The sequence below is a fragment of the Thamnophis elegans genome, chromosome 2 (assembly GCF_009769535.1).
Source record: "Thamnophis elegans isolate rThaEle1 chromosome 2, rThaEle1.pri, whole genome shotgun sequence".
Lineage (NCBI taxonomy): Eukaryota > Metazoa > Chordata > Lepidosauria > Squamata > Colubridae > Thamnophis > Thamnophis elegans.
The window spans coordinates 96,950,786-96,975,212 of NC_045542.1; the positions used below are offsets into that span (position 1 = coordinate 96,950,786).

Consider the following 24,427-nt stretch of genomic DNA (forward strand, 5'->3'; position numbering starts at 1 on the left):
AACTGACTCAATATTAAATTTGCTCCATTCTTCTGATGATTGTTCTCTCTCCCTCCCTCCCTCCCTCCCGCTCTCCTTTTTTCCCCATATTTATCTTTTAATTCCTATGTCTTAAAGGTAGACATCAGAACCCTAATGTGCTGCAGGTTGTTGCACCATGACAGCTGCACCACAAAAAGGGAGAAAAACTGACCCAATTTACGTAAACCATTCTAGTGGGGAGATGAGAAGGGAATAGGGTTTAGGGTATTCATTGGCTAACATGGGCTTACAGGCAAACCCAAATATCTCTTGGAAGAGAAGAAGTAGATCTTGGAAAAGGTAACCTTACTTCTAACGCTTTCTTCATCTCATTAGGCCAATTCAGACATTATTCTACCTGGAGTGCTCAAAATAAGAGCACTTCAGATAATTCCATCCATCACTGGCATGATATTGGTTCCCTGTAGTCTTCACACATTCCGCTTGATTATCTACACAGGGGGGTGGGGGGAGATCTACGGCTTCTATCAAGATAGGAGACTCTATTATGCATTATCGGTTTCTTGGCTCATGTGGAATCCTACACATATACAGCACATTGTAGGCTTTTTCCCTGCAAAAAGCCACAATGAACATACAATGCCTACCCAGAAGAAGATTATTTGAGCATTTATTGTTCCAGTAATAAGAACATCTAAATGGAGTTTTCATCATCTGTCTCTTGTTATAGTAATTGCATGGTAATGTTTGTGAGTTTTCTGGATAAGTGGTTGGCTTCATAGCTTTTTAAAAAAATGGAACTACTACCAAGATAATTTTTTCTCCTTGCCATCAAATTCCACAATAATCACAACCTCCTGTTGAATTATGAATATTCTTCCTAATAAGATACTTTTTACTGCACATTGCAGCATATTCAGTTGGGGGGCGGGGAGCAAAAAAAGCCATATATGTGTAAATATATGATTTTAAAAGCATGTTGATTGAATTCTGTGAAATGTCATATACACTTTTCATAATAATGTAGTTTTCATACAAACCTCATCCAATTTAAAAGGCCATAAGTCAAAAACATGGGTTTCTATCTGTTTCCGATAATCTAACCTTCTTGAAATTTCATTCCACCGTAGAGAAAAACTAAAACAAATACGTACAAAATCTTTGCATTGATTCTGTGAAACCTGACATTTTTTTCCCTTTACATCTATCTACCCTGCAGGTTCTGATCCTGGTCTTTAAAAAGCATTTATATTTTCACATGCTTAAAAATGAAAACCAGGAGTTCTTTTTCCCCCCAATCTCTTCTACTGTCTCTTTCCAATGATGGATTAATTGTTGCCTTTAACCCCATCAGATTCATGCAAGGTCTTTTTAGTAGACTAAAAAGTTTGTCTATTTATCAGCAGCAGCAACAACATCAGCAGCAGCAGCAGCAGCAGCAGCAGCAGTAGTAGTAGTAGTAGTAGTAGTAGTAGTAGTAATGATAATAGTAGCTCTGTTGTGGCTTGAGGTTTTTAAGGAAATAATTGAAATCCCTGTAAATAATTACCCAGGTGTCCATAAAATAAATTGCTAAGATATATCTTATATTTAGGAAGAATCTCCCACTTTGCATGTGTTCAATTTCTGGCATACTTAGTAAAAATAATCTCTGAAGCTCCTCAATTTCTCTACCTGAAAATATGTTTCTCCTTAATATCCTAAAAGAGAAAGAATTCTGCCAGACTCGGCAGATAATTTTGGTGCAGTATGATAAACAAGTACATAAATATGTATGGATATATTGTATGTGTAAATTTATTTAAAGTCACAACCCCTGGTATGCCCAAATATGGGAGGAAGATCACATTTCCATTCTCTGTCCTTCGGCTGGTCACAAGAGACCATCCAGACAGAAACCCAATATTTTTTACTGTTGCCTTTTTGTTACATTTGTTATATTTGTGCTGATAAATAAATAAAGGGAGACTAGTATAGATCTATTTCAAATGTAACAAAAAGGCAACAGTAAAAAAATATTGGGTTTCTGTCTGGATGGTCTCTTGTGATGAGCCGAAGGACAGAGAATGGAAGTGTGATCTTCCTCCCATATTTGGGCATACCAGGGGTTGTGACTTTAAATATATACCTTTCACCCTGGCCTGGCTGATAAGGAGTCGAGTTCTGTAGCTCAATGGTTAACACATCTGCCTAAGAGGCAATAGAGCACAGGTTCGATTCCCAGCAAGGGTATGGCTAGCTGATGAGAGCTAAATAGCTTGAAATAGATCTATACTAGTCTCCCTTTATTTATTTATCAGCACAAATATAACAAATGTATATACATATACATTTACACATCTGTACACGTGTAGCTACCTATTATAAGGCATTTTATGTCTCCTCTATAAATCACTTATTTCTTAATTCTTCCTTCCAGATTCTATCAAGGAAAGGCATGAAATATGTCTTCTTCAACTGCTTCCACTTACTTTGAGGAATTTTAAATAGAAACATTGCTAAAAAGCATTAAATATCCAGGCCCTTTCCAGTCATTCTTTGATGTGATCTATGAAGCAATATTTGGTTAATAAAAACATCAAGCAACATATGGAGTATTTATAATCTCACTGAAAAGAAGAAACTTAAGAGTGATGAAAAACAGACCAAACCAAAGGAATCTGAAGAAAGAAAGGCGCTTTATTGCAACCAGATTAAACAGAAGCAAAACAAATATTTCCAGGAAATCTACAAATCAGTGTGTAAAAGCAACAGCCCTTCTGTGTAGCTTGCTCTCAGGTGTATATTGCCGCTAAATGTGGATATTTCATTTAGCCATCATGGACTTGTAAATAATGATAAACTATTCTCTCAAAATTTATCATGCATTTTTAAGAACATTGTTAGTGAATGTTCCAGTCTTTTTTTCATAACTATTAACCAAGCAAAGAATCCTCTGGGGAAAAATGAGCAGGATTCAATTTGCTTCACTGTGCTCATAGCTGGGAGAAGGCATCTGATTGTTAGCCAATCGTTCAGAACCAGCTCTCTTTCTGAGACTATCCCATTGGCTGTAACATAGGAACCGATTGTGAGATGGGCGAAAGAAAATAGTTGGATTGGGATTCTTCCTAAGTTTCTGTGTGGCAGCTGTCATGGGAGTCTACATGGAGGAAAATGATATTACTTTGTGAAGCCAGCATGAATTCCACAAACGTTACAGATGGTTCTCTCGGCCTTTTGGAAAAGGTGCTGATGGGAGCTGCTCTCACAGTTCTCATTGTTTTGACTGTGGGTGGTAATGTGATGGTATGCTTGGCTGTCTATTTCAGTCGACGGCTTCGCAGCCTAACTAATTGTTTCATTGTCTCATTGGCCTTTACAGATCTGCTACTAGGCCTACTGGTCTTACCCTTCTCAGCCCTCTATGAGATCTCCTCCCATAAATGGCACCTGAGCATTACTTTCTGCAATGTCTACATTAGCTTGGATGTCATGCTATGCACTGCTTCCATTCTCAATCTCTTCGTCATTAGCCTAGATCGCTATTATGCTATTACAGCACCCCTCCGCTACAACACTGTGGTCACTCCTTTACGAGTCATTGTAGCTTTGGTCCTTATCTGGGTAGTGTCCCTCATGGTTTCTTTCTTACCCATCAGTTTTGGATGGAATACCAATGACACAACTATCCAGAACCGGAACCGGAGCCAATTGAATGGGGAGCAAGAGTGCATATTGGAGGTCAATTTACCATACGTTCTTGTGGATGGCTTACTAACTTTCTACCTCCCCTTAATTATCATGTGCATCACCTACTACCGGATATTTAAAATAGCCAGGGAACAAGCTAAGAGGATCAACAACAGGACTTGTTGCAAGGCCATCAGGACTGCATTGCCCACAGTGAAAGAACACAAAGCTACTGTGACCCTTGCAGCTGTGATGGGAGCCTTCATTATATGCTGGTTTCCCTATTTTACTGTGTTCACATACCGAGGTGTGAGGGGTGCAGTATGTGACCCATTGCAGACTGTTGTCATGTGGCTGGGTTATGCCAACTCAGCTCTGAACCCCATTTTGTATGCTGCACTGAACAGGGACTTCCGGACAGCTTATCAGAGGTTGCTCAAATGTCGGCGAATAAGGCCAGATGCCAGAGAAACTTCTCTATCACATGAGATGAGAGACAAGACCTGCAATCTGATGACAAATCTATATGAAAACAAACATCTAGCGACACATACGAATGGGAAGATGAAGCCTCTCATCAAAGAGACCATAGAAAGGTAACATTCTCTGAAAGGCTAAATTGTTATTGAGGTGGCATTAGAGACAGAAGAAAATGTGTGCATCCTGTTTAATGGCCAAAGGGTCAGAAGGAATTGGCAGCCTTGGGGAAAGCAGTGTGACCTATCCTTCAGTAGTTTTAAATTGCCTAAATCTAGAGCATCTCCCATCGCCAGGCAGGATGACCAAAAAAGGGCAACACCCAGATTCAGATTCAGATTTAATTTATTTGTATGCCGCCCTTCTCCGGGAGGGACTCATGGCAGCGAACAACTCAAAAGGGGAAAGGGGATACAAACACAATACATATAATTAAAATACACAAGAGTCATACGGCCATACAAGTCGAGACAACTTCCTATTTGGGAAGTTGTCCATGAGGCCTGGGTCTCACAAATACTGCCTTTTGCTATATGACTTCCCCTCACCTTCCCCCAGTATTGGTCATCTAGTTTAATCTAGTGATTATCAACTACTTCTATTGTCACCTTGCTCATCTTAAATTGCTCATGTTTTCCCCCTGACATTACTTGTTTTCTTAACATTTAAGGAAAGTCTGCCTTTTCACTCTCCTGGTTTTGCTTGTCTTTGTTTTTAAAACGGCTGCTCTTAAGTCATTCTTAATTTCTGCAACCAATGTAGGGCTGTCTACCTATCTCAATTTTGACATTGTTTCCACTGATTTTTCCTCTCCTGGACCCAAAGCCCATATGATATATTCAGTATAGAAATTGAACAAGTACAGCGATAGAATCAGTCCTGTCTGACTCCTTTTCCAATGGTAAACCATTCTGGGTTATCAAACTATTTATTTCTGTTTGTTTATTTGTTAAATTTGTTTGCTGCCTATCTCACCATTGGGCTACTCTAGGTGACTTACAACAATAAAAAGGAGGAAGTGAAAAGAGTGGAAACAAAACACAAGTAAAATAATAGAATAACAAAATAAACAAGGGAGATGAAAACATGAATACAGCAATAAGAAAAAGATGGCTGGGTGGAGAGCAGAGAGCAAGAGAGGCGGGGAGGGGTGTCTGCCATCCATCTAACAGCCACCTCCACTGTGGAACTTCCCCATTTGGTCCCTATGCCAACTGGCAGAACCAGGTCTTCTGACTCCTGTGGAAGTGATAGGACAGTTCTTACTAGGGCAGGCACCACGGCAGAAAAGGCTCTTTTTCTAGATCCCAAAAGTCAGAGTTCTTTGATCATTGGGATCCTTAGTAGGGCCTCTCTGCTGGCACAAGTAGGACAGGCTTGTCCTTGTGGAACAAATGGTTCATCAGGTATTGTGAGCCTATGTAATTAAGGTCATAACCAAGACCTTGAACTGCACTCGGAAGGAGACCAGTAGCCTGTGAAGTTCATGGAGCAGAAGTGTAATATGGGCCATGTTAGGGGCCCCCAAATTCACTCTCACTGACACACCAGTTGAAACTTCCAAATGGATTTCAAGGATATCCCCATATAGAACAAATTGCAATAGTCCAACTGAGAGGTGACTAGGACTTGAATAACTGAGTCATGAAGGAAAAGTTACAACTGGTGCACAAACCAAAGCTATGTAAAACTCTCCCAATTACACCTGTCACCTGCTCTTTGAGCAGGAGACATGACACCAGGAAAAACCCCAAGTTACAAACTGGGTCTGAACTCCTAATGCAACCCCATCCAGAACTAAGAATGACAAAAATCCAGATCCTGAGGTTCCATGTGCTCAAAGCCATTCAGTCTTGCCATCGTTCATTCAAATTCTGTTGTCCCCCATCCAGGTCCCAACAATCTCCAAGAACCATGAAAGGGTAGTGACAGAGTAGGGAAATTTCATCTCACTGTAGGTTCCTGGTCATTGTAAGTATTCTTTATTTTTTTTAAAAAAAGAGTCAGATGTTGTGGTATATCCACTGCTTTGAGAGACTTCCAAAGACTTGAATAATAAAGGCTATGAAAAGTTTTGAAGTTTTCTACAAAAAATAGAGCTATTTTTAATATTCTCTTGCTGTTTCTCTAAATTAGCTAGATGATCATATGTTCTCCTTAAATCTCCCTCTCTAGTAATTGGGAAATAGACCAAGCTTTTCCAGTTCTGGGATCATGTTGTTTTTTTCCCTACAATTGTTGCCCGAAAACTGTCACAAACTTTATGGTTCTCTGGCTACCTCCTTTAAATGTTCCACCATGGGCTTTCCTATTTGCTAATTGTTTTCTAGACCATCTGACTTCCTCCTCACCTCAACCCTGCCCAGTGGAGAATTCAAATTAAAACATTCCAACCAATTGTTAACCAGTCCCTCCAGAAACACATCCATTGAAGAGAATTCCACCACTGTTGGGTAACTAGTTCCCTTACTTAACCTTACTTAACCTTACTTTCTGCTAGGAGGATTTTGTAGTATTCAGTAAAAATTTCCTTTTCTGTAAATGAAAATCATGAGTCCTTATCCTACACATTGAAATAATAGATAAAAGAACTTGGCCTCCTTTGGTATATGAAAAAAAAATGTTATCATATCCTCTGTCAGTATTCTCTCTTTGAGTCTTATCACTCCCAGTTTCTTCAGTTCCTCACATAGTCCTCTGACATTCATTGTGGATACCCTGAATCTGTTCTATTTTTTCCCCAATCCTACTAAAAGTGTGGTTCCCAGGCCAGTGTTGGCTGGGGAATTCTGGGAGTTGTGGTCCACAGAATTGAAAGTTGAAAGGTTGAGAAACACTGTCCCAAGTAGAACAATTGTTTTCTAAGTACTATATTTTCTGATACAACTTACTGTAAAATCGTTTCTGCTTTTTTGCAGCTGAATGAAACTGCTAACTCAGTTTCTTATTAGTTATGTTTCAAAATCTAAACTTTTTATTTCATAATCGGAAAAAAATATGCATAGTTTTCTTAAAATTCATTCTGGTTCAAACCATTTTTCTGACGCATTCAAAACTATTTGGTAAGTTATTTTTTAAAAAGAGGAAACCTCCTAAAGTGATTAATTAAAAAGAGCATGTGAAGCATTTCAATTCTTAGTCTCCTTATTAAATAAGCATCTAAAAATAACATAGGCAGTTCTGCTTATTTTGATTCTAGAGAGATTGCATTTCTAAATGTCAAGAAAAAAAAGTGCAGGTGTTGATCTACTTGATCTACTTTACTTGATCTACAGCTTCATTTTACATTTGACATCTAGCGCTTTTTTTGCTATCATGTGTCAAGCAATGCCAAGAAGTTGATTCTGCTGCTTGATCTTAAATGGAGAGCCCAAAAATGTTTCTCATCATCTGCAGATGCTTTGAGTTCTAACTGTCAGAATGGGTCCAGATGGTGCTTAACACCATAGTGATAATCACTCTTTAAAATATCCATTTGCCACACAAAACCTGGCCGTGTGTTGGGATGCTTACTTTGCTTTAGAAATTAAAGCCAGTTATTTGCTATATTGTTTTTATCTAAAAGAAGCTGTGATAAGGGAAAAGCTAAAAGCATGATGGACATCTATGTCTGTGATGTATCAATCTTTTGCTCTAGGCACCATGTTCAGGTTACTATAGAGCTGGCCGGTCTTCACAGAATGGTTCAACCATTCACCACCGCAGTGAAGAACGGGAATTAACTTTGACATATGAAAATCTTCACATGCCAAGGGCAAACAATTTATCTAGCTAACATTTTGTTGTATTTTTCTCTTGAAAACCATCTGGACACAATGCTGTTATCTGTCTTTCCCAGATCCATTTTACAAAAAAAAAGAACTGAAGCGGTACATATCCTAACAAAGAGCAGCTGTGCTTTTATTATATAGATATAGAATGAACTCAAGCATACATATAGCTAAGAGAAATGGGCAGTAGGCTATGTTCAGAGTGGCTCACTTAATGGAAAAAAATAAAATGTGTCATTATGCACAGTTGTAAGCACACAGCTAACTGGATTTCTTCTTGGGGGTCCGGCTAGCTGTAGGAGCCTAGGATTACTCTTACATAGTATTTTATTATTGAAATATGAATCTGTACCAAAAATCCAACCATTTAGAGCAAAAATCCTGTGATTTTGGTTTTAAGAGTGAAGCTTTCAGGGAAAAAAAGCTTCCCTGTAGTCTCTCCTTTTCGAAATCTTTCTTTGCTGTTCAACAAAGACAAAGGATTTCAAGTTCCACATCATCTGCCAGCCTCCACATCTTTACACTTTACCCCTATATAATGTCCAGGGAAAGAGCTAGATCATATAAAGGACTGGTAGCAATAGTGTCTAATTCAGGGGTGACAAATTCAAAACCAGTGGGCTGAATTCGGCCCACGAGGCACTTAAATCTGGACCAGAGGCCTGGCCTGCAAATATCAAAAGACCGGCCCGCAGTGCCTCTGCCGGCCAAAAGCGGCCCGATGAGGCTCTCGCATGGCTCATTTTCAGCCTTCCCGTCTTCCAGCAACATTACCCAGCTAAAAATGGGCCCCGCCAGCAGAGTGCTATAGGAGGCCATGGGGGCCGAAAATGAGGTATGGGGAGGCATGCAACCCCCTGCACCCCGTTTTGGCCAACAAAGTCCTACAGGAGACATCTGTCCTGTTTCCCTCCCCACTCCCCACTCCCCTCGCCCATAGAGGAGAACTACAATACTGATCCGGCCCTTGAAAAAAATCCAGTTTGACACCCCTGGTCTAATGCAAGACTGGATTGATCATTCCTGTCATTACCAGAACTTTATGGGAATATAGATTCTTAATGCCTTTGATAACAGTCCCTGCTTTAGTTAAAGATATTGATTTTAGATCTGCATTATTCTAGTTCACTTTCCACGTCATCTTTGTTCAATAAATACTTAATTAGAAGCATACTGTTTATCAGCACAAATTATTTAAATTCAAGAGAGAAAAAATTACTTGCTTTTTTTTTGGTTAACTAAAATGCTGTTCAATTGTATATGGAAGCAGATTTGCTTTAGGAATTATTTCAAAGAAAATAATTTTGGAGACATTTTCACTGGAAGAGTCAGGTGTTGCTACACTTTTTTTGAGGCAGGGTGGTGTATGCCTCTACATTTCACTGTACAGTCATTTCTCCAGCTATCCTGTTTCCTCGTTTACATTAAACCCTGAGGGAAACATTATGAGCAAACCTCATCTTTGGAACTTTTTCAGTGGTTGTACTTTTCAGAAATTACTGAAAAGCTTTCTTCAATAAAGGAGAATGTTTGTAGCTCAGAGTTGAAATGAGGAGTCCTCTCTGAGCTTGTTTTTTTTTTCTTGCAGATGTTTCATTACCCAAACTAGGTGACATCATCAGTAGGGAGAACGTCCCAAAGGTAATTTTTTTTAAAGAGGCAATTTAACTTTCTTTGTTTTTTTCATAAGATGTTTTACTTCTAGCAATAGCAATAGCAATAGCAGTTAGACTTATATACCGCTTCATAGGGCTTTCAGCCCTCTCTAAGCGGTTTACAGAGTCAGCATATCGCCCCCACGGTCTGGGTCCTCATTTCACCCACCTCGGAAGGATGGAAGGCTGAGTCAACCTTGAGCCGGAGAGATTTGAACTGCTGAATTGCAGATAACAGTCAGCTGAAGTGGCCTGCAGTACTGCACCCTAACCACTGCGCCACCTTGGCTCTTGCTTCTCATCCCAGAAGCTTCTTCAATTCCCTTGGATGAGAAGCAAAACATCTTATGGAAAATAAAAGAAAAATCCAGTTTCCTCTTGAAAAAAAGCTTCTTTGGGCCTGGATGACTGACATTCTCCATAGACAGTAGGGAGAAGGGTATATTCAATGTATATACTCAATGTATATTTCAGTGTTGTGTCCTGTCAGTCTTGACAGAAGTAATCTTGGTGCTGGGTGCTTGGGGGGGTTGGCATGTTTACCATTGGCTTGCTCGTCAGTTCTTTGGTTAGGATATTGTTCATTTCTTGATTGTTAGTTTGATGTTAATCTTAGTGTTAATCTATTGTTATATGGGTGCTGATTGCTGGTGGGGAGGTGTTTTGGTCTTTTTGCTCCTTTTTTGGCTTGTTGATTGTTTCTTTTGCATAGTATATAGATGTTATGAAACTTGTACCTTTGATTTGAGGGACGTGATGGCTCAGTGGCTAAAACGCTGAGCTTGTCGATCAGAAAGGTTGTCAGTTCAGTGGTTCGAATCCCTAGTGCTGTGTAACAGAGTGACTTCCTGTTACATGTCCCACCTTCTGCCAACCTAGCAATCCGAAAGCATGTAAAAATAGAAGTAAAAAAATAGGGTCCACCTTTGGTGGGATGGTAGCGGCATTCTGGGAGCCTTTGATGTTTAGTCATGCTGGCCACATGACCACAGAGACATCTTCAGACAGCGCCGGCTCTTCGGCTTTGAAATGGAGATGAGCACTGCCCCCTAGAGTCGGGAATGACAAGCACATATGTGCAAGGGGAACCATTACCTTTACCTTTGATTTGTTGAAAAGTTCTCCATCAAATTGAAAGTATGTGGTTAGGCAAAGTTTGATAAGATCTATGAGTCTGGGTCTTTGAATCTTGATGTATTTGGCTAGCTAATTCTAGGTCGATGGAAGTAAAAAGGGCTATGACATAAAATGAGACCATGATTTCCTCTTCATCTATTGTTACATCTTTGATTCTTTGACAGCACTGTAGGAGGGAGTTGATGAAATATTTACTTCCCACTGTGAGGTGCCCAAGCTTTTTTAATTCTTTCAAAATGTTCTAGGTAGGGATCCCTGGTAATGATTTAATTGGACAGAAAGGTAGGCATTTGTATTTTAGGGTGTCCATGGAAATGTGGGGAAATGGGTTCATTGCTTCTCATCCAGCACTGTTCCTCTTTGGTAAGTGAACTTTGAAAAAGTTCTTTTCCTGAAGAGATTCAGTAGCATCTTTAAATTTCAGAATTGATGAGAAATGTTTAAGTCTTCTACTTCTTCCTCAGAAGAAACCATTTGGGTTTTCTGACTGGTTCAAATATTTGGAATTTTGAGAGCATGAATTTTGTTCTTTCACAAAATGTCAGTTATTGTTGGGGAAAGGAAGTGTTTGGGATTAACCCCAGCTCTAACCATTCATAAAATGGCTACTATGTTGGAGGTGACTAAGCACATTTATTAGAAGGCAAACTGTTGAGTTTGCTCCAGGAAGTTCATGCAGTCAAGAGGCATTCTTCTAAACAATGGCAATGCTGAAGGCTGGCAATTTGCAGCATGTCAGATTGTCTGTGCTCTTTTTAAAAAAAAAATCATTTTAAACAATTACATTTGGTAAAACAAGGAGGTCATACATGCCAGAGAAAATGCCTGACTATATTTTGACTATGAACCACATATTCTCTCTCTGTTCTATAGGTTAATTTATCATTTCTGTTACCTGGAATATAGTTTTTGAGGGATTTTTTGCAGGGGGGATTGTATGTATTTCCTTTGTAAAAAAAAAAAAGGTCATCTGCTTTCCCACTGCCTCTTGCCTTAACATTAGCTCAAATTAGATAACATTATTTTTTAAACCAAATCATGTGTTCATTTATTCCATCAAATCATACCAATAATTAAAGATTTGGAGAATGACACGCCAAACCGTAAAGAATCGTTTTGTATAAAGAGTCTTCTACGCAGGTGGTGGGTTTCTGCCGGTTTGCACAAGCTCGGGAAAACCAGATGGTGAAATTTACCGATCCAGTGAGAGGAGATTTGACTGGTGGACCCAGATGTAACTTCCGAAACACCTGCCCCGGCCCTGTCGCTCGCTCACCCCCGCCTATCCGGAAGCAGTTCCATCTCTTGCTCCCCCCGCCCTATCTATCCTAGCCCAATTCGGTGTCAAGTCCCATACCTGGGAATGGAGGTGGTGAACGGAGAAGCATGGAGAGGACCAGAGGCACAATCCACCGGCAAGCTCAGGAGTTTTCTCCTGGATCCCCCCCTCCCCGTCCTGCCTCCTCCAATCTCCCAAAGTTCTTTCTCCAGCAAGCAGTAGTGTTCTACTGGATTCCCCTCTGTCCTGCCTTTTCAGAGCTCCCAAAGTTCTTTCCCAGAGTGTGATAGCTTTGTCCTGGATTCCCCTCTGTCTTGCCGCCTCCGATCTCCCAAAGTTCTTTCCCCAGAGTGTGATAGCTTTCTACTGGATCCCCCTCTGTCTTTCAGCTTTCTCCTGGATCCCCCCCTCCCCGTCCTGCCTCCTCCAATCTCCCAAAGTTCTTTCTCCAGCAAGCAGTAGTGTTCTACTGGATTCCCCTCTGTCCTGCCTTTTCAGAGCTCCCAAAGTTCTTTCCCAGAGTGTGATAGCTTTGTCCTGGATTCCCCTCTGTCTTGCCGCCTCCGATCTCCCAAAGTTCTTTCCCCAGAGTGTGATAGCTTTCTACTGGATCCCCCTTTGTCTTGCCGCCTCCGATCTCCCAAAGTTCTTTCCCCAATGTGTGATAGCTTTCTACCGGATTCCCCTTGTCCTGCCTTTTCAGAGCTCCCAAAGTTCTTTCCCAGAGTGTGATAGCTTTGTCCTTGATTCCCCTCTGTCTTGCCGTCTCTGATCTCCCAAAGTTCTTTCCCCAGAGTGTGATAGCTTTCTACTGGATTCCCCTCTGTCCTGCCTTCTCCCTAATTTTGACCGTTAATCCTCCAGTTGTCTATTTTTGGAAGGTTTTCTCCTCTCTTCCCCCCACCATTCATAGGAGTCCCAAAAGGTTTTGCCACATGGATTGGGGGGGGGGGGTGTCATGTGACTGAGTGTGTATGAGTGATGTCAAGTTGTCCATACCCGCCAGGTCACATGACTTCCAAGCAATGCCCGCAAAATAAGCCACACCCACAGAATAGGTTCTAAAAAACCCACCACTACTTCTACCTATATGTCTGACATAAAACTTTATTTCCATGCAAGAAACTACTGATGTTATTACATTTTGCCATTCCATCCCTTAGGGAAAAAAACAGAAGTAGCATATAAAAAAGCCTGAGGCCAAAACTATTTTCTCGGAAACTTGTCTGGCTTTATCCCTGCAACAAGAATTTTGCTTGCAAATTTCAGCAAATGTTTGAAGTCAAAAGGGCATGTTAGTTTTGCAGAGCTTTTAAGTTCATATAAGCTGTGCATTCTCTCAAGGAAGCCTAAACGAATGGAAAGAATGTAATAAGCAGTGGATGTCACAAGTATGCCAATCATTATTCTCTATTCAGTGTTAAAGACTACTAGAAAAAAGATGTTATAATATGCATTTATGCTCCGCATCATGGATTAGGAGGGGAGACTTTTTCTTCTCCTTTACAGAAAATAAGCCACCATTTGTGCAAAAGAGGAAAAGTGTCTGTTTGAAGGCCATGCATCTTTGAAGGCACATCCCGTTTTGATGTAGATTCTTGAAGATAGCTAACCATGCTTAACATCTGGATAGCATACGAAGCAGCTGGTATATGAATCATTGAGCAGTTTACTCAACCACAAGGAGATGTATCATGTTTCTATTTAATGCTAAGCAATCACTCCTAAATGTATATTTATATATACATATGAATTGTCATGAATCCATTTTATGCAAATTAGTTTTTTTCTTCTGCCCTCTTTGTGAAAGCTTCATACTTCCTGAGATTTGATTTTAGCAATCCATATATGGTTATTCTAGGATTTACACGAATAGTATTGCAATATCCATAAAGATATCTGAAGAAAAAGCAATGAAAATGGCAAATATTTTTTTTATTCCAAAGGCATATTCATGTTTAATTTTCAGAAAAAAATGAGCTAATATGAAATTCAGTATGATAATCTGCATTTTTAAACAGCAAACCAAGTCTGTAACTTGACTTAATTGTCAAAGCTTCATGTCCTCCAATTTCACATCTATTGTTTTCATAGAATTATAACGTTGGGAGTTATCTAGTTCAATTCCTTGAACAATGCAGGATCTGCTAAAACATTTCATAAACTGTCCAACATATTTTTCAAAACCTCCAGTGAAGGAACATACATTTCAAGAGGCAGTTTTTCCCACTGGTTGACAGCTATAATATATATACATGAATCTACTTCCCCACAGGTTCAACCCATTGGTTCTGGCCATACATTTATTCCTTACTCTGTATGGCTTTTTGATATCTGGAACATGCCCTCTCTTCCCCAAAATAAGCTCTTTAGTTTGGGGAAGTACTTCTCCAAACTAAGCACACCCAGTTTCTCTAACTACTCCTCCCAGTTCCAAGTCTGGCTGTGTTTGTAATATATTACTGTTATTATTATGGTTGGTTGCACAGTCAGCCAGGAGTTTAGGCAGGATTTGGTATTTTTATTCACACTATCAAGCTCTTCCCAAGGACCTGCGATAGGCAGATGGCATTCTCTGATGGTCTTAAAAGTGTCGTCCTAGGATGTAAGCTCTTCCAAGTAAAGCTGTCTTTAGCAATTGACTGATTCTGATTTTTTTCAATGCCAATGGTATTCAAATGTTGTTCCAGATGTTTTAGATTTGCACTATTGGTAATGGTAAATGGCAATTTTTGTTTTCCTCTGCCATGGTCATTCTACTTCTATCTTCAGGTCTTTGTATTTTGTGATTTTTCTCCAGTTCTTTCTCTTCTATTCTGTTGTTTCCATATATTGCAACATCCACTATACAGACTTTTTTGTTTTTCTTACCAACAATGGTTAAGTATAAGATGTTATATGGCAAGTATTTGTATGTTTGAATTCTAAAGTTCCAGGGCACTTTAGCTTCCTCATTTTCTATTACTTTGTCTATTTTATGGTCCCAACATTTCTTGCTAATAGGCAGGTGGTATTTCTAGCAGGTATTCCAATGCACCATTGTTGCTACGTTGTCATGCCGTTGTTTGTATTCAGTTTGTGTGTTCCTCTTGTAGCAGTTAACTGGGTGGTCCACTGTTTCTTCAGCTTCTTTGCAGAGGCAGCATTTGTTACCTGTTGCTACAGGTAATGAATAATAAGAAGGAGAAAGCTGAATCTTTTCATTATACATCCTTTTTTATTCTCTATAATCTGAACAGTAACCCTTGTGAGGATGCAAAATGTTCTCAGAAAAAGATAGTTGATGCATAGCAATTGGAGGGCAAAACTCCTTTCCTCTTACACAGGCTGCACACCTTTAATCTCCCTTCCCAATTAGTTTATACAGGACAGGGTCACGAGGCTCATGTGTTCAGATTGACCCTGAGGCAATGTTTAGATTGCTGCTTTGGCCTGTCAGAAATGAGGAGTAATAAGCTCACGTTTCCTGCAGATATAACTATATTACCGGTTCTGCTCTGATCTGCAATTCTGATTTTCCTCACTCATTCCTCTTGAGTCTGTAACTGAATGACATAGACCAGAGCTCATTGAGCCATGTTTAACAGCTGAAATACGGTAATAATAGCCTGAAGATTATATGAGCAAATATATCCTAAAACTATTATTATTCTATATCACTGACAAATTTCTTCCTCATTCTCTCCCCCCCCCCCCTTCCATCCCACTTTCTCCCATTCTTATTTTAACCTTTTCAGCTCTGGGCCTTTTCCTTAAACTGCAGACAGGCTAGTAAGAGTGGTCACTGTGACATAACTCTGACTGTCCTCTTCCAAAATCCACTGAAAACAGAAGGATACAGTTTAGATTTTCTTCTGGGGAAAATCTAGAGTCCCTCAGGTGAGTATCTGGGAAGTCACTTTTTAGAATGCAGTAATCTTCTTTTTCTTTTCTTTTTTTGCAAGTCCTTATATCTGACAGGCCACGTTAATCTCTCTGTAATATATTTGTTAATTACTGTTTCCTTGTGAGCAATAGTATGATGACCCTTGTTTTTCTTTATTAGGCTCAAAGGAAAAATTATAAACAAAATAGGTTAGCAGCTTTGAAAACATTGGCTCAGCCTCTGGGACATATCAAATACTAGACCACAAACTTGAACTTTGCAAGACCAACAGGCACAAGATCTGATATTGGAGGATTTATAGAAGTTTGTAGAAGCATAGCACCCTAAATTAAACAACTTAAGATAATGTGACAAATGGATTGAAAGTCCTCAGTCAAAAAGGAGTTAGTTCAACCAAAGACGAACAGCATACATCAACAGTTCACTGCTTCAAATCAGGTATAGACAGGCCCTGGCTAAGAATGACTTTTATTCCTATTTTTGCCTTTAACTCAGTAATTTGTAGGTAGGCTTGAACTCCTACCTTTGCACAATGAACTGCAGAAAACAAGTTGTATATTAAACATACTTAGCTTCAACAGTACATAAAAACATTATGTGGCTTCAGTGGTTCATCAGCTTAAGGGAAAAGAATGTCATCTGCAATTTTTAGTAATAGTAAACTTTTTCATAAGGAGAAAGTTGTCTGAAAATCAGATATTCTTAACTCAGGAACTGCCTGTATCCATTTATTCTTCTGTAGCAAAGATTCCCTTGGTTCCATCATCTGTAGCTTTTGGTTGCTTATCAGATATAAGTATACATTTACACTGAGGTCATTCTTTAAGTTTATATTATACTTTAAATATACAACATGACTTTCATTCTATTATCTACTGTTTGTTGTTTATAGTATGTTTTTGCTCAGGGTGCACACATATTTTTGACAAGCAGTGAATATTGTATAGATGCATGTATTAATGAGTGTCTTAAAGTGTGTGTATAGAAGGTGTCCTATAGGAAGGAATGTTGAACCAGTTGTATCTGAAGCCCAAAGGGCTTCTAGAAGGCCTGAGGATGTGCATAAGTATAAAATGTTTTAGACATTAGTATAAGATTTGGCCTCAACAGAAATTGATAAACAATTTTTGATTATCAATTTTCTTAAATTCAACTACCGTCAAATTCAAGGAGCACTCTACCCAACTGTATTTAACCGCATTTTCTCCCCTTCCAATGCAGATTTCCTTTATTTTTCATTTCCAGAAAGTACAGTTTTCAGAAACGTGACTCAGACAAACCAAATGAATTTCCTGTTCCATTCTGACACATGATGAAAGTGCCCCTTCTGGGCATTTAACCCTAAATCACATGAAAAAACTGATCATATGAAAAGATCAGATATTCTACATTAGGAGAGAAAATGCTTTATGACACAAATAGCCAATCTAGATAGAGGTTTCTTACACAAAAACTGTTAAGTAGTGGTGCAGTTGGACCTCTGTAAGAGCATAAAATGATTTATAACTTGGAATGCACCAAATCTTACTATTTCACAGTGTACTTTCCTTAATTAGGAATATGACAGTTTTGCAAGTGAGGGGGATCAATCTTATGATTTTTTGCACTTCAGTAATTTTCATAATATTTGGGAACAAGTTCTTTGGAATGCATAGTTGTGGATTATGAATATCAAATGATAATGTTCTAAAATAGCAAAATGGAATTTGCTACCAGTGAAGTGGGGAAGGAATTAAATTTGTGGGGAAGGATTTGAAAAATCTTTTAAAATATCCCTTCTTTTTTCTACCATACAGTAAATACATTTCATCCCTAAAAGGGAACTCAGAAATCCAGGCTAACAAATGTTGGAAATAAGGCTTTGGGAAAACAAATAATAAATAATTAGCTGCTTGACAAGGAACAACTTCTCCCCAAATTTCCTATTCTTTTTCTGTTGAATGAAAGGTACTGAAAGAATATCACAATGCCATGATGTCAAGGATAATTTTTATTACATTCTTTACTTTAGTCAGGATATTATAGAACAAAATGGCATGTAACTGAGTGGCAATCCTGCTTTCTCCTTTTAATATACCCCCCATCCCTTGAACTCCTCCTTCATAAAGCATAGATTTGCATGTCTGTTTGATTCGGCTGCATTGCTATGAGTAGGAAACTCCCCTTTAACATTTCTAGTTGAAAAATATGACTGCTTCCTACTTCTTTTACGGTTGTTGTTGCAAAAGTATCAGTGTTTTTGCCTATCGAGAGTTTCAATCATCCAGGTCTTGTTTGTCCCAAGGGTGCTTTTCCAAAAGGCAACTGGGTTTTCTTGGTTTTTAATTTGAAGATATTTTGCTCCTCATCCAAGAAGCTTCTTTAGTTCTGGACTGAATAAGTTTCTTGGATGAAAAGTGAAATATCTTCAAGGAAAAACCCAAGAAAACCCAGTTGTCTTTTGAAAAAGCACCCTTGGGACTATCAGTTCTTCTTCAGTCCTTTTCCCAAGTCATGGAGTCTTGCTAGGCTGTTTAAAAGCCACCTCCAAGTGTTTCACTGGCTGTTGATGGTGGGTTTTTTTTTTAATATCTCATCATTTGTCACATTTGGGGGCAATTTCCTTTTAGCAAATCCAAAATACAATTGGCATTCAATCTCTGCAGAGAATCCCAATAATTCAAGCTAGGAATTGCTTCTGGATCTTATTCATACTAATGGTGGAACCTGAGTCAACACCTGAAAATTCAGTTATTCAGAATTTAATCAAGATGTTATTTGCTGGGAGCCTGGAAAACCTGGGTCAGGTTTAACAAAATAAGGTCAGAATCACCACTGCATACCGTCCCACAACCCTGATAACATGCTCTTTCTGTTCTGCTTCAGTTTTATTGACAGTGTCACAGGAATTAAAAAAACAGAGGTCACCTTGCTGCTAAAAGCTAGATACAATTGTTGTGCTGGTTCCACACGAGGCAGTTCTAGCTTTGCACGAGATCTCATGCAAATAAAATCCCTGCCATTGTGGGGAAAGCCGACTTAAAGCTGTACTGCTATCAGCAGCTGTTTTTGAGGGACATACTTTGTGGAAGCCCTTGTTTAAAAAAACCTAGCAGATGTAGTCAATCATTTGCCACCATTTCAACCTTAAAAGCTAGATTTTTATGCAAGCGGCACTTGACCTCACCGTTTCAATGTCACAGTCAGTAGCAACTTTTGACCGCAATTATCAGAGATGTAAAAGCAACAGGATAGCAGTAATGGCTGAGTGATAACTTTTGAATAAAAAATGAGACCATATGTGGGCAAAAGTGGTACTTTTGAACATGATCTGCTGCTTGACCCGCCTGTAGCTCTCATTCCTGAGGCCAGCTTAGGTCTGTTCCTTGGACCATTAGCTTTCTTTTGGGAAATATCCCTCATATTTCAAAAGGTACAAGACTCAGGAGGAATTTCTCAAGAGTCTAGTTCACATCCAGCTTTGGATAGCCCTCTATTTTGACTTTGATTCCAGCCATTTGCCTGGAGAGAAAGAGCATTGACACATGGTCACCACACTATAAAAAAGATGTTGAGACTCTAGAAAAATTGCAGAGGAGAGCAACCAGGATGATTAGGAGACTGGAGACTAAAACATATGAAGAACAGTTAAAGGAACTGGGCATAGCTAGTCTAGTGAAGAGAAGGAGCAGGGGATACATGATAACAGTGTTCCAATATTTGAGTGGCTGCCACAGAGAGGAAGGGTCAAGCTATTTTCCAAAGCACCTGAAGGCCAGACAAGGAATAATGGATGGAAACTGACCAAGGATAAATTCAACCTAGAAATAAGAAGGAACTTTCTAACAGTGAGAATAATCAACCAATGGAACAGCTTGCCTTCGGAGGTTATGGGAACTTCATCACGTGAGACCTTCAAGAAGAAATTGGGCTGCCATTTGTCAGAAATGATGTAGGGTCTCCTGCTTGAGCGGGGGCTTGGACTACATGACCTATAAGGTCCTTTCCAACTCTGTTAATCTGTTTATCCTAACATTCGGCTTCATATCAGGGTAGCCCCTTCAATAGCACAAGGATAGTATGACTGTTTTGTTCCTGTTTCAGTTTCAACATTAGCTGAGGATTTTATGTGATATATGTGTGTGATACATGTATAGAGATATAGGTATAAAGACAGATGGGTGACCTTGGTCCACTCACTCTCTCTTTCTCAGCCCTAGGAAGGGGGCCACAGCGGCTCATGTGATAAGACGCTGGGTCTCCGCACTGCTGAGGTTGGCGGCTCAATTCCTGTGAGTGAATAAACCGGGTAGGGACAAGAAAGGAACCTCTCCTGATTTGCCTACCGGCATTCAGACGTCCCTCAGGTAAAAGATAATACCTTTCACAGAGGCAGACAACCACCTCGGTGATCCCTGGCTAACATGTGCCATACGCTTTTTAAAAAGCCCTAGGAAGGAAGCAATGGCAAACCATTTCTGAAAAACCCTTGCCAAGAAAACTGCAGAGACTTGTCCAGGAAATCTCAGAGAATGAGACATGATCGAGCAGAAGGAAAACAAATATTAGAGACATTCTATCTACTGTCAAAAGACAGTGACATTAAAGCACAAAAGCTGGGAAGGAGGCGCAGATATAAAGTCCTATAGTGAATAAGCACATCTTACATTAGTTTTGGTAGGGAAGCGCTTCTCATTCTGAAGATGGAAAGAGTTCTGTCATTAGCATCATCAGTCATGTTTAATGGGTTTTATTGATGACTTAATAAAGGCAGAGATAGACTGTTAAAGCTTACTTAAGTATTTCCCAAAGGAGCCAAAATAGTTTAACCAGAAAGGGGAGGAAGGAGGTCTGAAATTAAACCAGCATGCTTAAAAACAATAAACAGAAATGTTAAAATTGAGTTCACAGGGAATGTGAAGTAAGTAATAAGAAAACTTAAAGTCTGCCTGGGCCTGGAGTAGTTACTTTCATCTCATTAACAGGTTGAAAAAGTCTTCAGTTCTTTTCTGGAAAAAGACAGTGAGGAGTCAGGCGAGCAGGCTTGGGGAGAAATTTCCATAAGTTAACGATAAGATCCTACTGCTGGCTACCACAGTGTGAACTAAATTTACTAATGGAAATATAAGCAGGGTTCTCCAACTAATCTCAGAGTATCTGTTGGAGACATTTGGAGGTGCCATGGGAGGGGGATTCCCAGATTATAAAGAAACAAGACTTATGGTAAAATATATCAATGTGAATCAACGCAACTGTATAGTTTCCGACATGTAGTCTGTGCAAAACATGGCACTCATATGCACAGGTACCTTATAAAGATGTTAAATTCACAAATTCCTTCTGTGCAAGTATCTCTTAAATAAAAATATAGAAATGAGCATGCTTGAATGCTTTTGAAACATTCAGAGAATACAGATATAAATTTTTCCAATTGAATACTATCCAGAAAGTGAGTTAGTTAGAACTCAACTAACGATACATATTTATGATTCATTTCAATGAAGAGCTCTCCTTTGCTCCATGGTTTTTGAAAAATTCTAAGGCATAAAATTGAAACTGATCGCAAAATCTCTGTGCCAGAGATCAACTGCTGGAAAGTATCTTCTATTGCTTTTAAGCAAAAGAACATTTTTGCCCTTAATAGTTTCCTTAGAAAAATATGGTGAAAAGGAAGAAGAGTATTTTGTAACAACATGAAATTTCAGTGAAATAAGTTTTCATTTAAAGAAATCTTTAAAGATTTTTTTTTTGCAAACAAAAAAACAGCTAATATGTGGCTTTGCCTACAAATTGAACTATTTCATCAAATTGATTTATAGTTGTTTCCTTTCATGTCTCTAAGCAAGTCTAGTAATAAACACACTTGAGCGGTGTGACTTTTGCAAATAACCCATCATTAAAAATGGATAATAGTCATCAGGGGTTTTTGTATTCTGTGTATTCTGAGTAGTTCCCTGAGGCAGAGATGGAATTTGTTTATATTTATTTATTTTTAATGGTCCATTCATAACAAAGAGTAGTTTCAAGTTTGAACTTTGAAAAAATGAATTTTTACTTCTCCACTTTTTGTTCTTGTTTCATTTCATCTATGATTTGGGGGTTTTCTGGATTTGCTATAAATCACAACTGGTTCATAGCATCTGTTGAGTAGTTCCATTTTTAATAAGCCATTCCTCTTTCTTATACAAGATTGCTATTATAAACTCTGAAGCTTGTTTGTTTGCAACTTGACCCAATAGATAGAGATGTATGAAATTGGTCTTTCTAGAGCCATGCCAGTGGAAGTACATAGCGCCCTCTCTGTGGGCACACAAGCTGCCACCCCATTTTAGCTCTGCCACATATGTGGATGCCTCCCGCTTGCCAGCTGGTCTTTGGGTCTCTGCTGCGCAGAGGGGGGTGGGGCACTTGTGGGGGGGCACGCATGCATGCGCAGAGGGGTGTGTGCAGGGGCCACATGTGCATTGCATTTTGTGGGTTCGGGCATGCCCATGCTTTGGGCACTTGGTCCGGAAAAGGTTAGCCATCCCTGTCCTAGAGGGAACTGTTCTCCCTAACTCTGATTTAAAAGTTCCATAAATTCTGCTTCGCTTGAGAAAGTTTGTAAGTGAAATGCTTCATTAAATTATTATTAACCTTTTTATTTAAGAGAGTAATCCAAAAGTGATATTTGAAAACAATTCAGGCAGCCTCATAGCATGGAATAATTTCTATCAGATAGAGAGGTATTCATTCGTTCAACACATTTACACAGCTTTTAGCAGTATAGCAGAGGCTCATGTCACCAAAAACATAGATAGTGACAGGTGTAGGGCAAAAAAAATGTTGGCATTTCTTTCATTACATTGATTGATGAATATCAATTCCTAGACAATCACAAAATTATATGAAATTAAAGAAAATCTACTGTATATAGAATAAATAATTGGTTGGTGATAATGATGTTGATGATGATGATGACAATAGTGTAATATTGTCTCATAAACACAGAAATTCGTAAGACATCAGGGGTCACAAATAAATTCCCAAGCGGTGATTTTCTACTCCATGTATAAGCCAGGCTGAAAAGAATATTTCCGAGTATGAATGTTTAAATGGGAAAAATTAATAACTGGATGTTAATGTGGGACTCATTAGCATATATAAAGTATAAGTGAGATAAAACAGAACTAAAGCTGTAAAGAGGTGCTAAATTATAGTTCAGAATGCCTGTATTGCACCTCTTATTAATAAACATATGATCTAAGAAGAGACTCTGGAAAATAGGACCGTTAAAACAAAATGTGAAAATTATTGAGAATTACCTTCAGTCATATATCTGTAATTGGGTTTTGTTTCTCCCTTCTAGGAATCAGAACCCATCATGTCATACCTCAAATTCTACTATCCTGCCCATCTGTCAAAGTCTTTGGTTGGCCAAAGTTCTACCCAAGAGGAACGTGTGGATCCCGATGTTCGAGCAGTCAACAACAAGGGAACAGAACATAGAGCAGCACCCTGCACCCCATACTGTTATCTATTGTGTCTTCTCTTAAGCCGGCAGGTTTTCCATAACACTGAAAGTATGTGGATGATCAAGCAACGATGGATTGGAAGTTCTTATGTTTCACTGTTGAATGACGTTTCATGTAAAGGCAGTTCACTCTGCCATGTCACACATATGGAAGAAGATGAAGAGGAATTTCTCAATATCCAAACTCTGTGGAAAAAAATCTTTCATCTACATCCTACCATTTTGCTAAGATCACTCCTAACCAAGAAGAAATGCATGGGTAGAAGGAAGAAATACTGGTTTCACTGGAGACTGCAGAATTTTCTCTCTCCAATATTAAATTAATCCTGGGGCTCTATTCTCTGACAACCATACTATCAGAATATTCCTGATAATTCACTTCTAATGCCATCAACTATTCAGACATTTTTTTTCTTTGACCTAATCTACAAAGGGCATGAATGTCTTGCATGTCAAATATAGTTCAAATAACAGAGATTTTGAAAACCAGGAGTACAAGGAGAAAATGAATAAGGTGGGGAAAGAAGGATGGGTTTGGGTAAAGCAAAGAGGAGGAAGAACCATTGCTTTCATTTACATATCCATGACAATATAAGCTCTTCCTATTTTTTACTTTTCTGAAGTAAGAACGATGCATATCCTGGAAATATTTCTTTCATTTAGATCCTCTAGAACATGGGTGTCAAACTCACAGCGTCACATTGCCGTCACGTGACATTTCACAACGTTTTCCCCCTTCACAGAGCTGGGGTGGGTATGGCCCACACATGGTGCATCCGACCCGCAGAGTGCCAATTTAACACCCCAACTCTAGAACACTTGCACATTGTCAAAACATCCTGTAAAATACATTAAACTAAAAAATGAGAATTTTGAATATTTAATAGACTCATTGTTTTCACTAACAAAATATTGTGTTTTGTGTATTTCAGTTAAAAACACTGAAAAAGAGCCCAACTGGTGAAAATATGTTTAAGTGCTATTTCATATTGTAATTCTTTATCATTCATGTTGGGATAATTTATATTGGGAACAGAAAACCTACGCTCTTTCACATTTTGCTCACGTGTATTCTCA

At 39.0% G+C, this 24,427-nt stretch overlaps 1 protein-coding gene across 1 annotated transcript; it reads left to right on the forward strand.

Annotated features, from left to right (window-relative positions):
* Positions 1 to 3,162: 3,162 nt before the first annotated feature.
* Positions 3,163 to 24,158, forward strand: HRH2 (histamine receptor H2). The gene is made up of 2 exons (XM_032211667.1): positions 3,163 to 4,250; positions 23,186 to 24,158. The coding sequence occupies exons 1-2, from the start codon at positions 3,163 to 3,165 to the stop codon at positions 23,370 to 23,372; spliced, it is 1,275 nt and encodes a 424-aa protein (XP_032067558.1). The 3' UTR covers positions 23,373 to 24,158.
* The last annotated feature ends 269 nt before the right edge of the window (positions 24,159 to 24,427 follow it).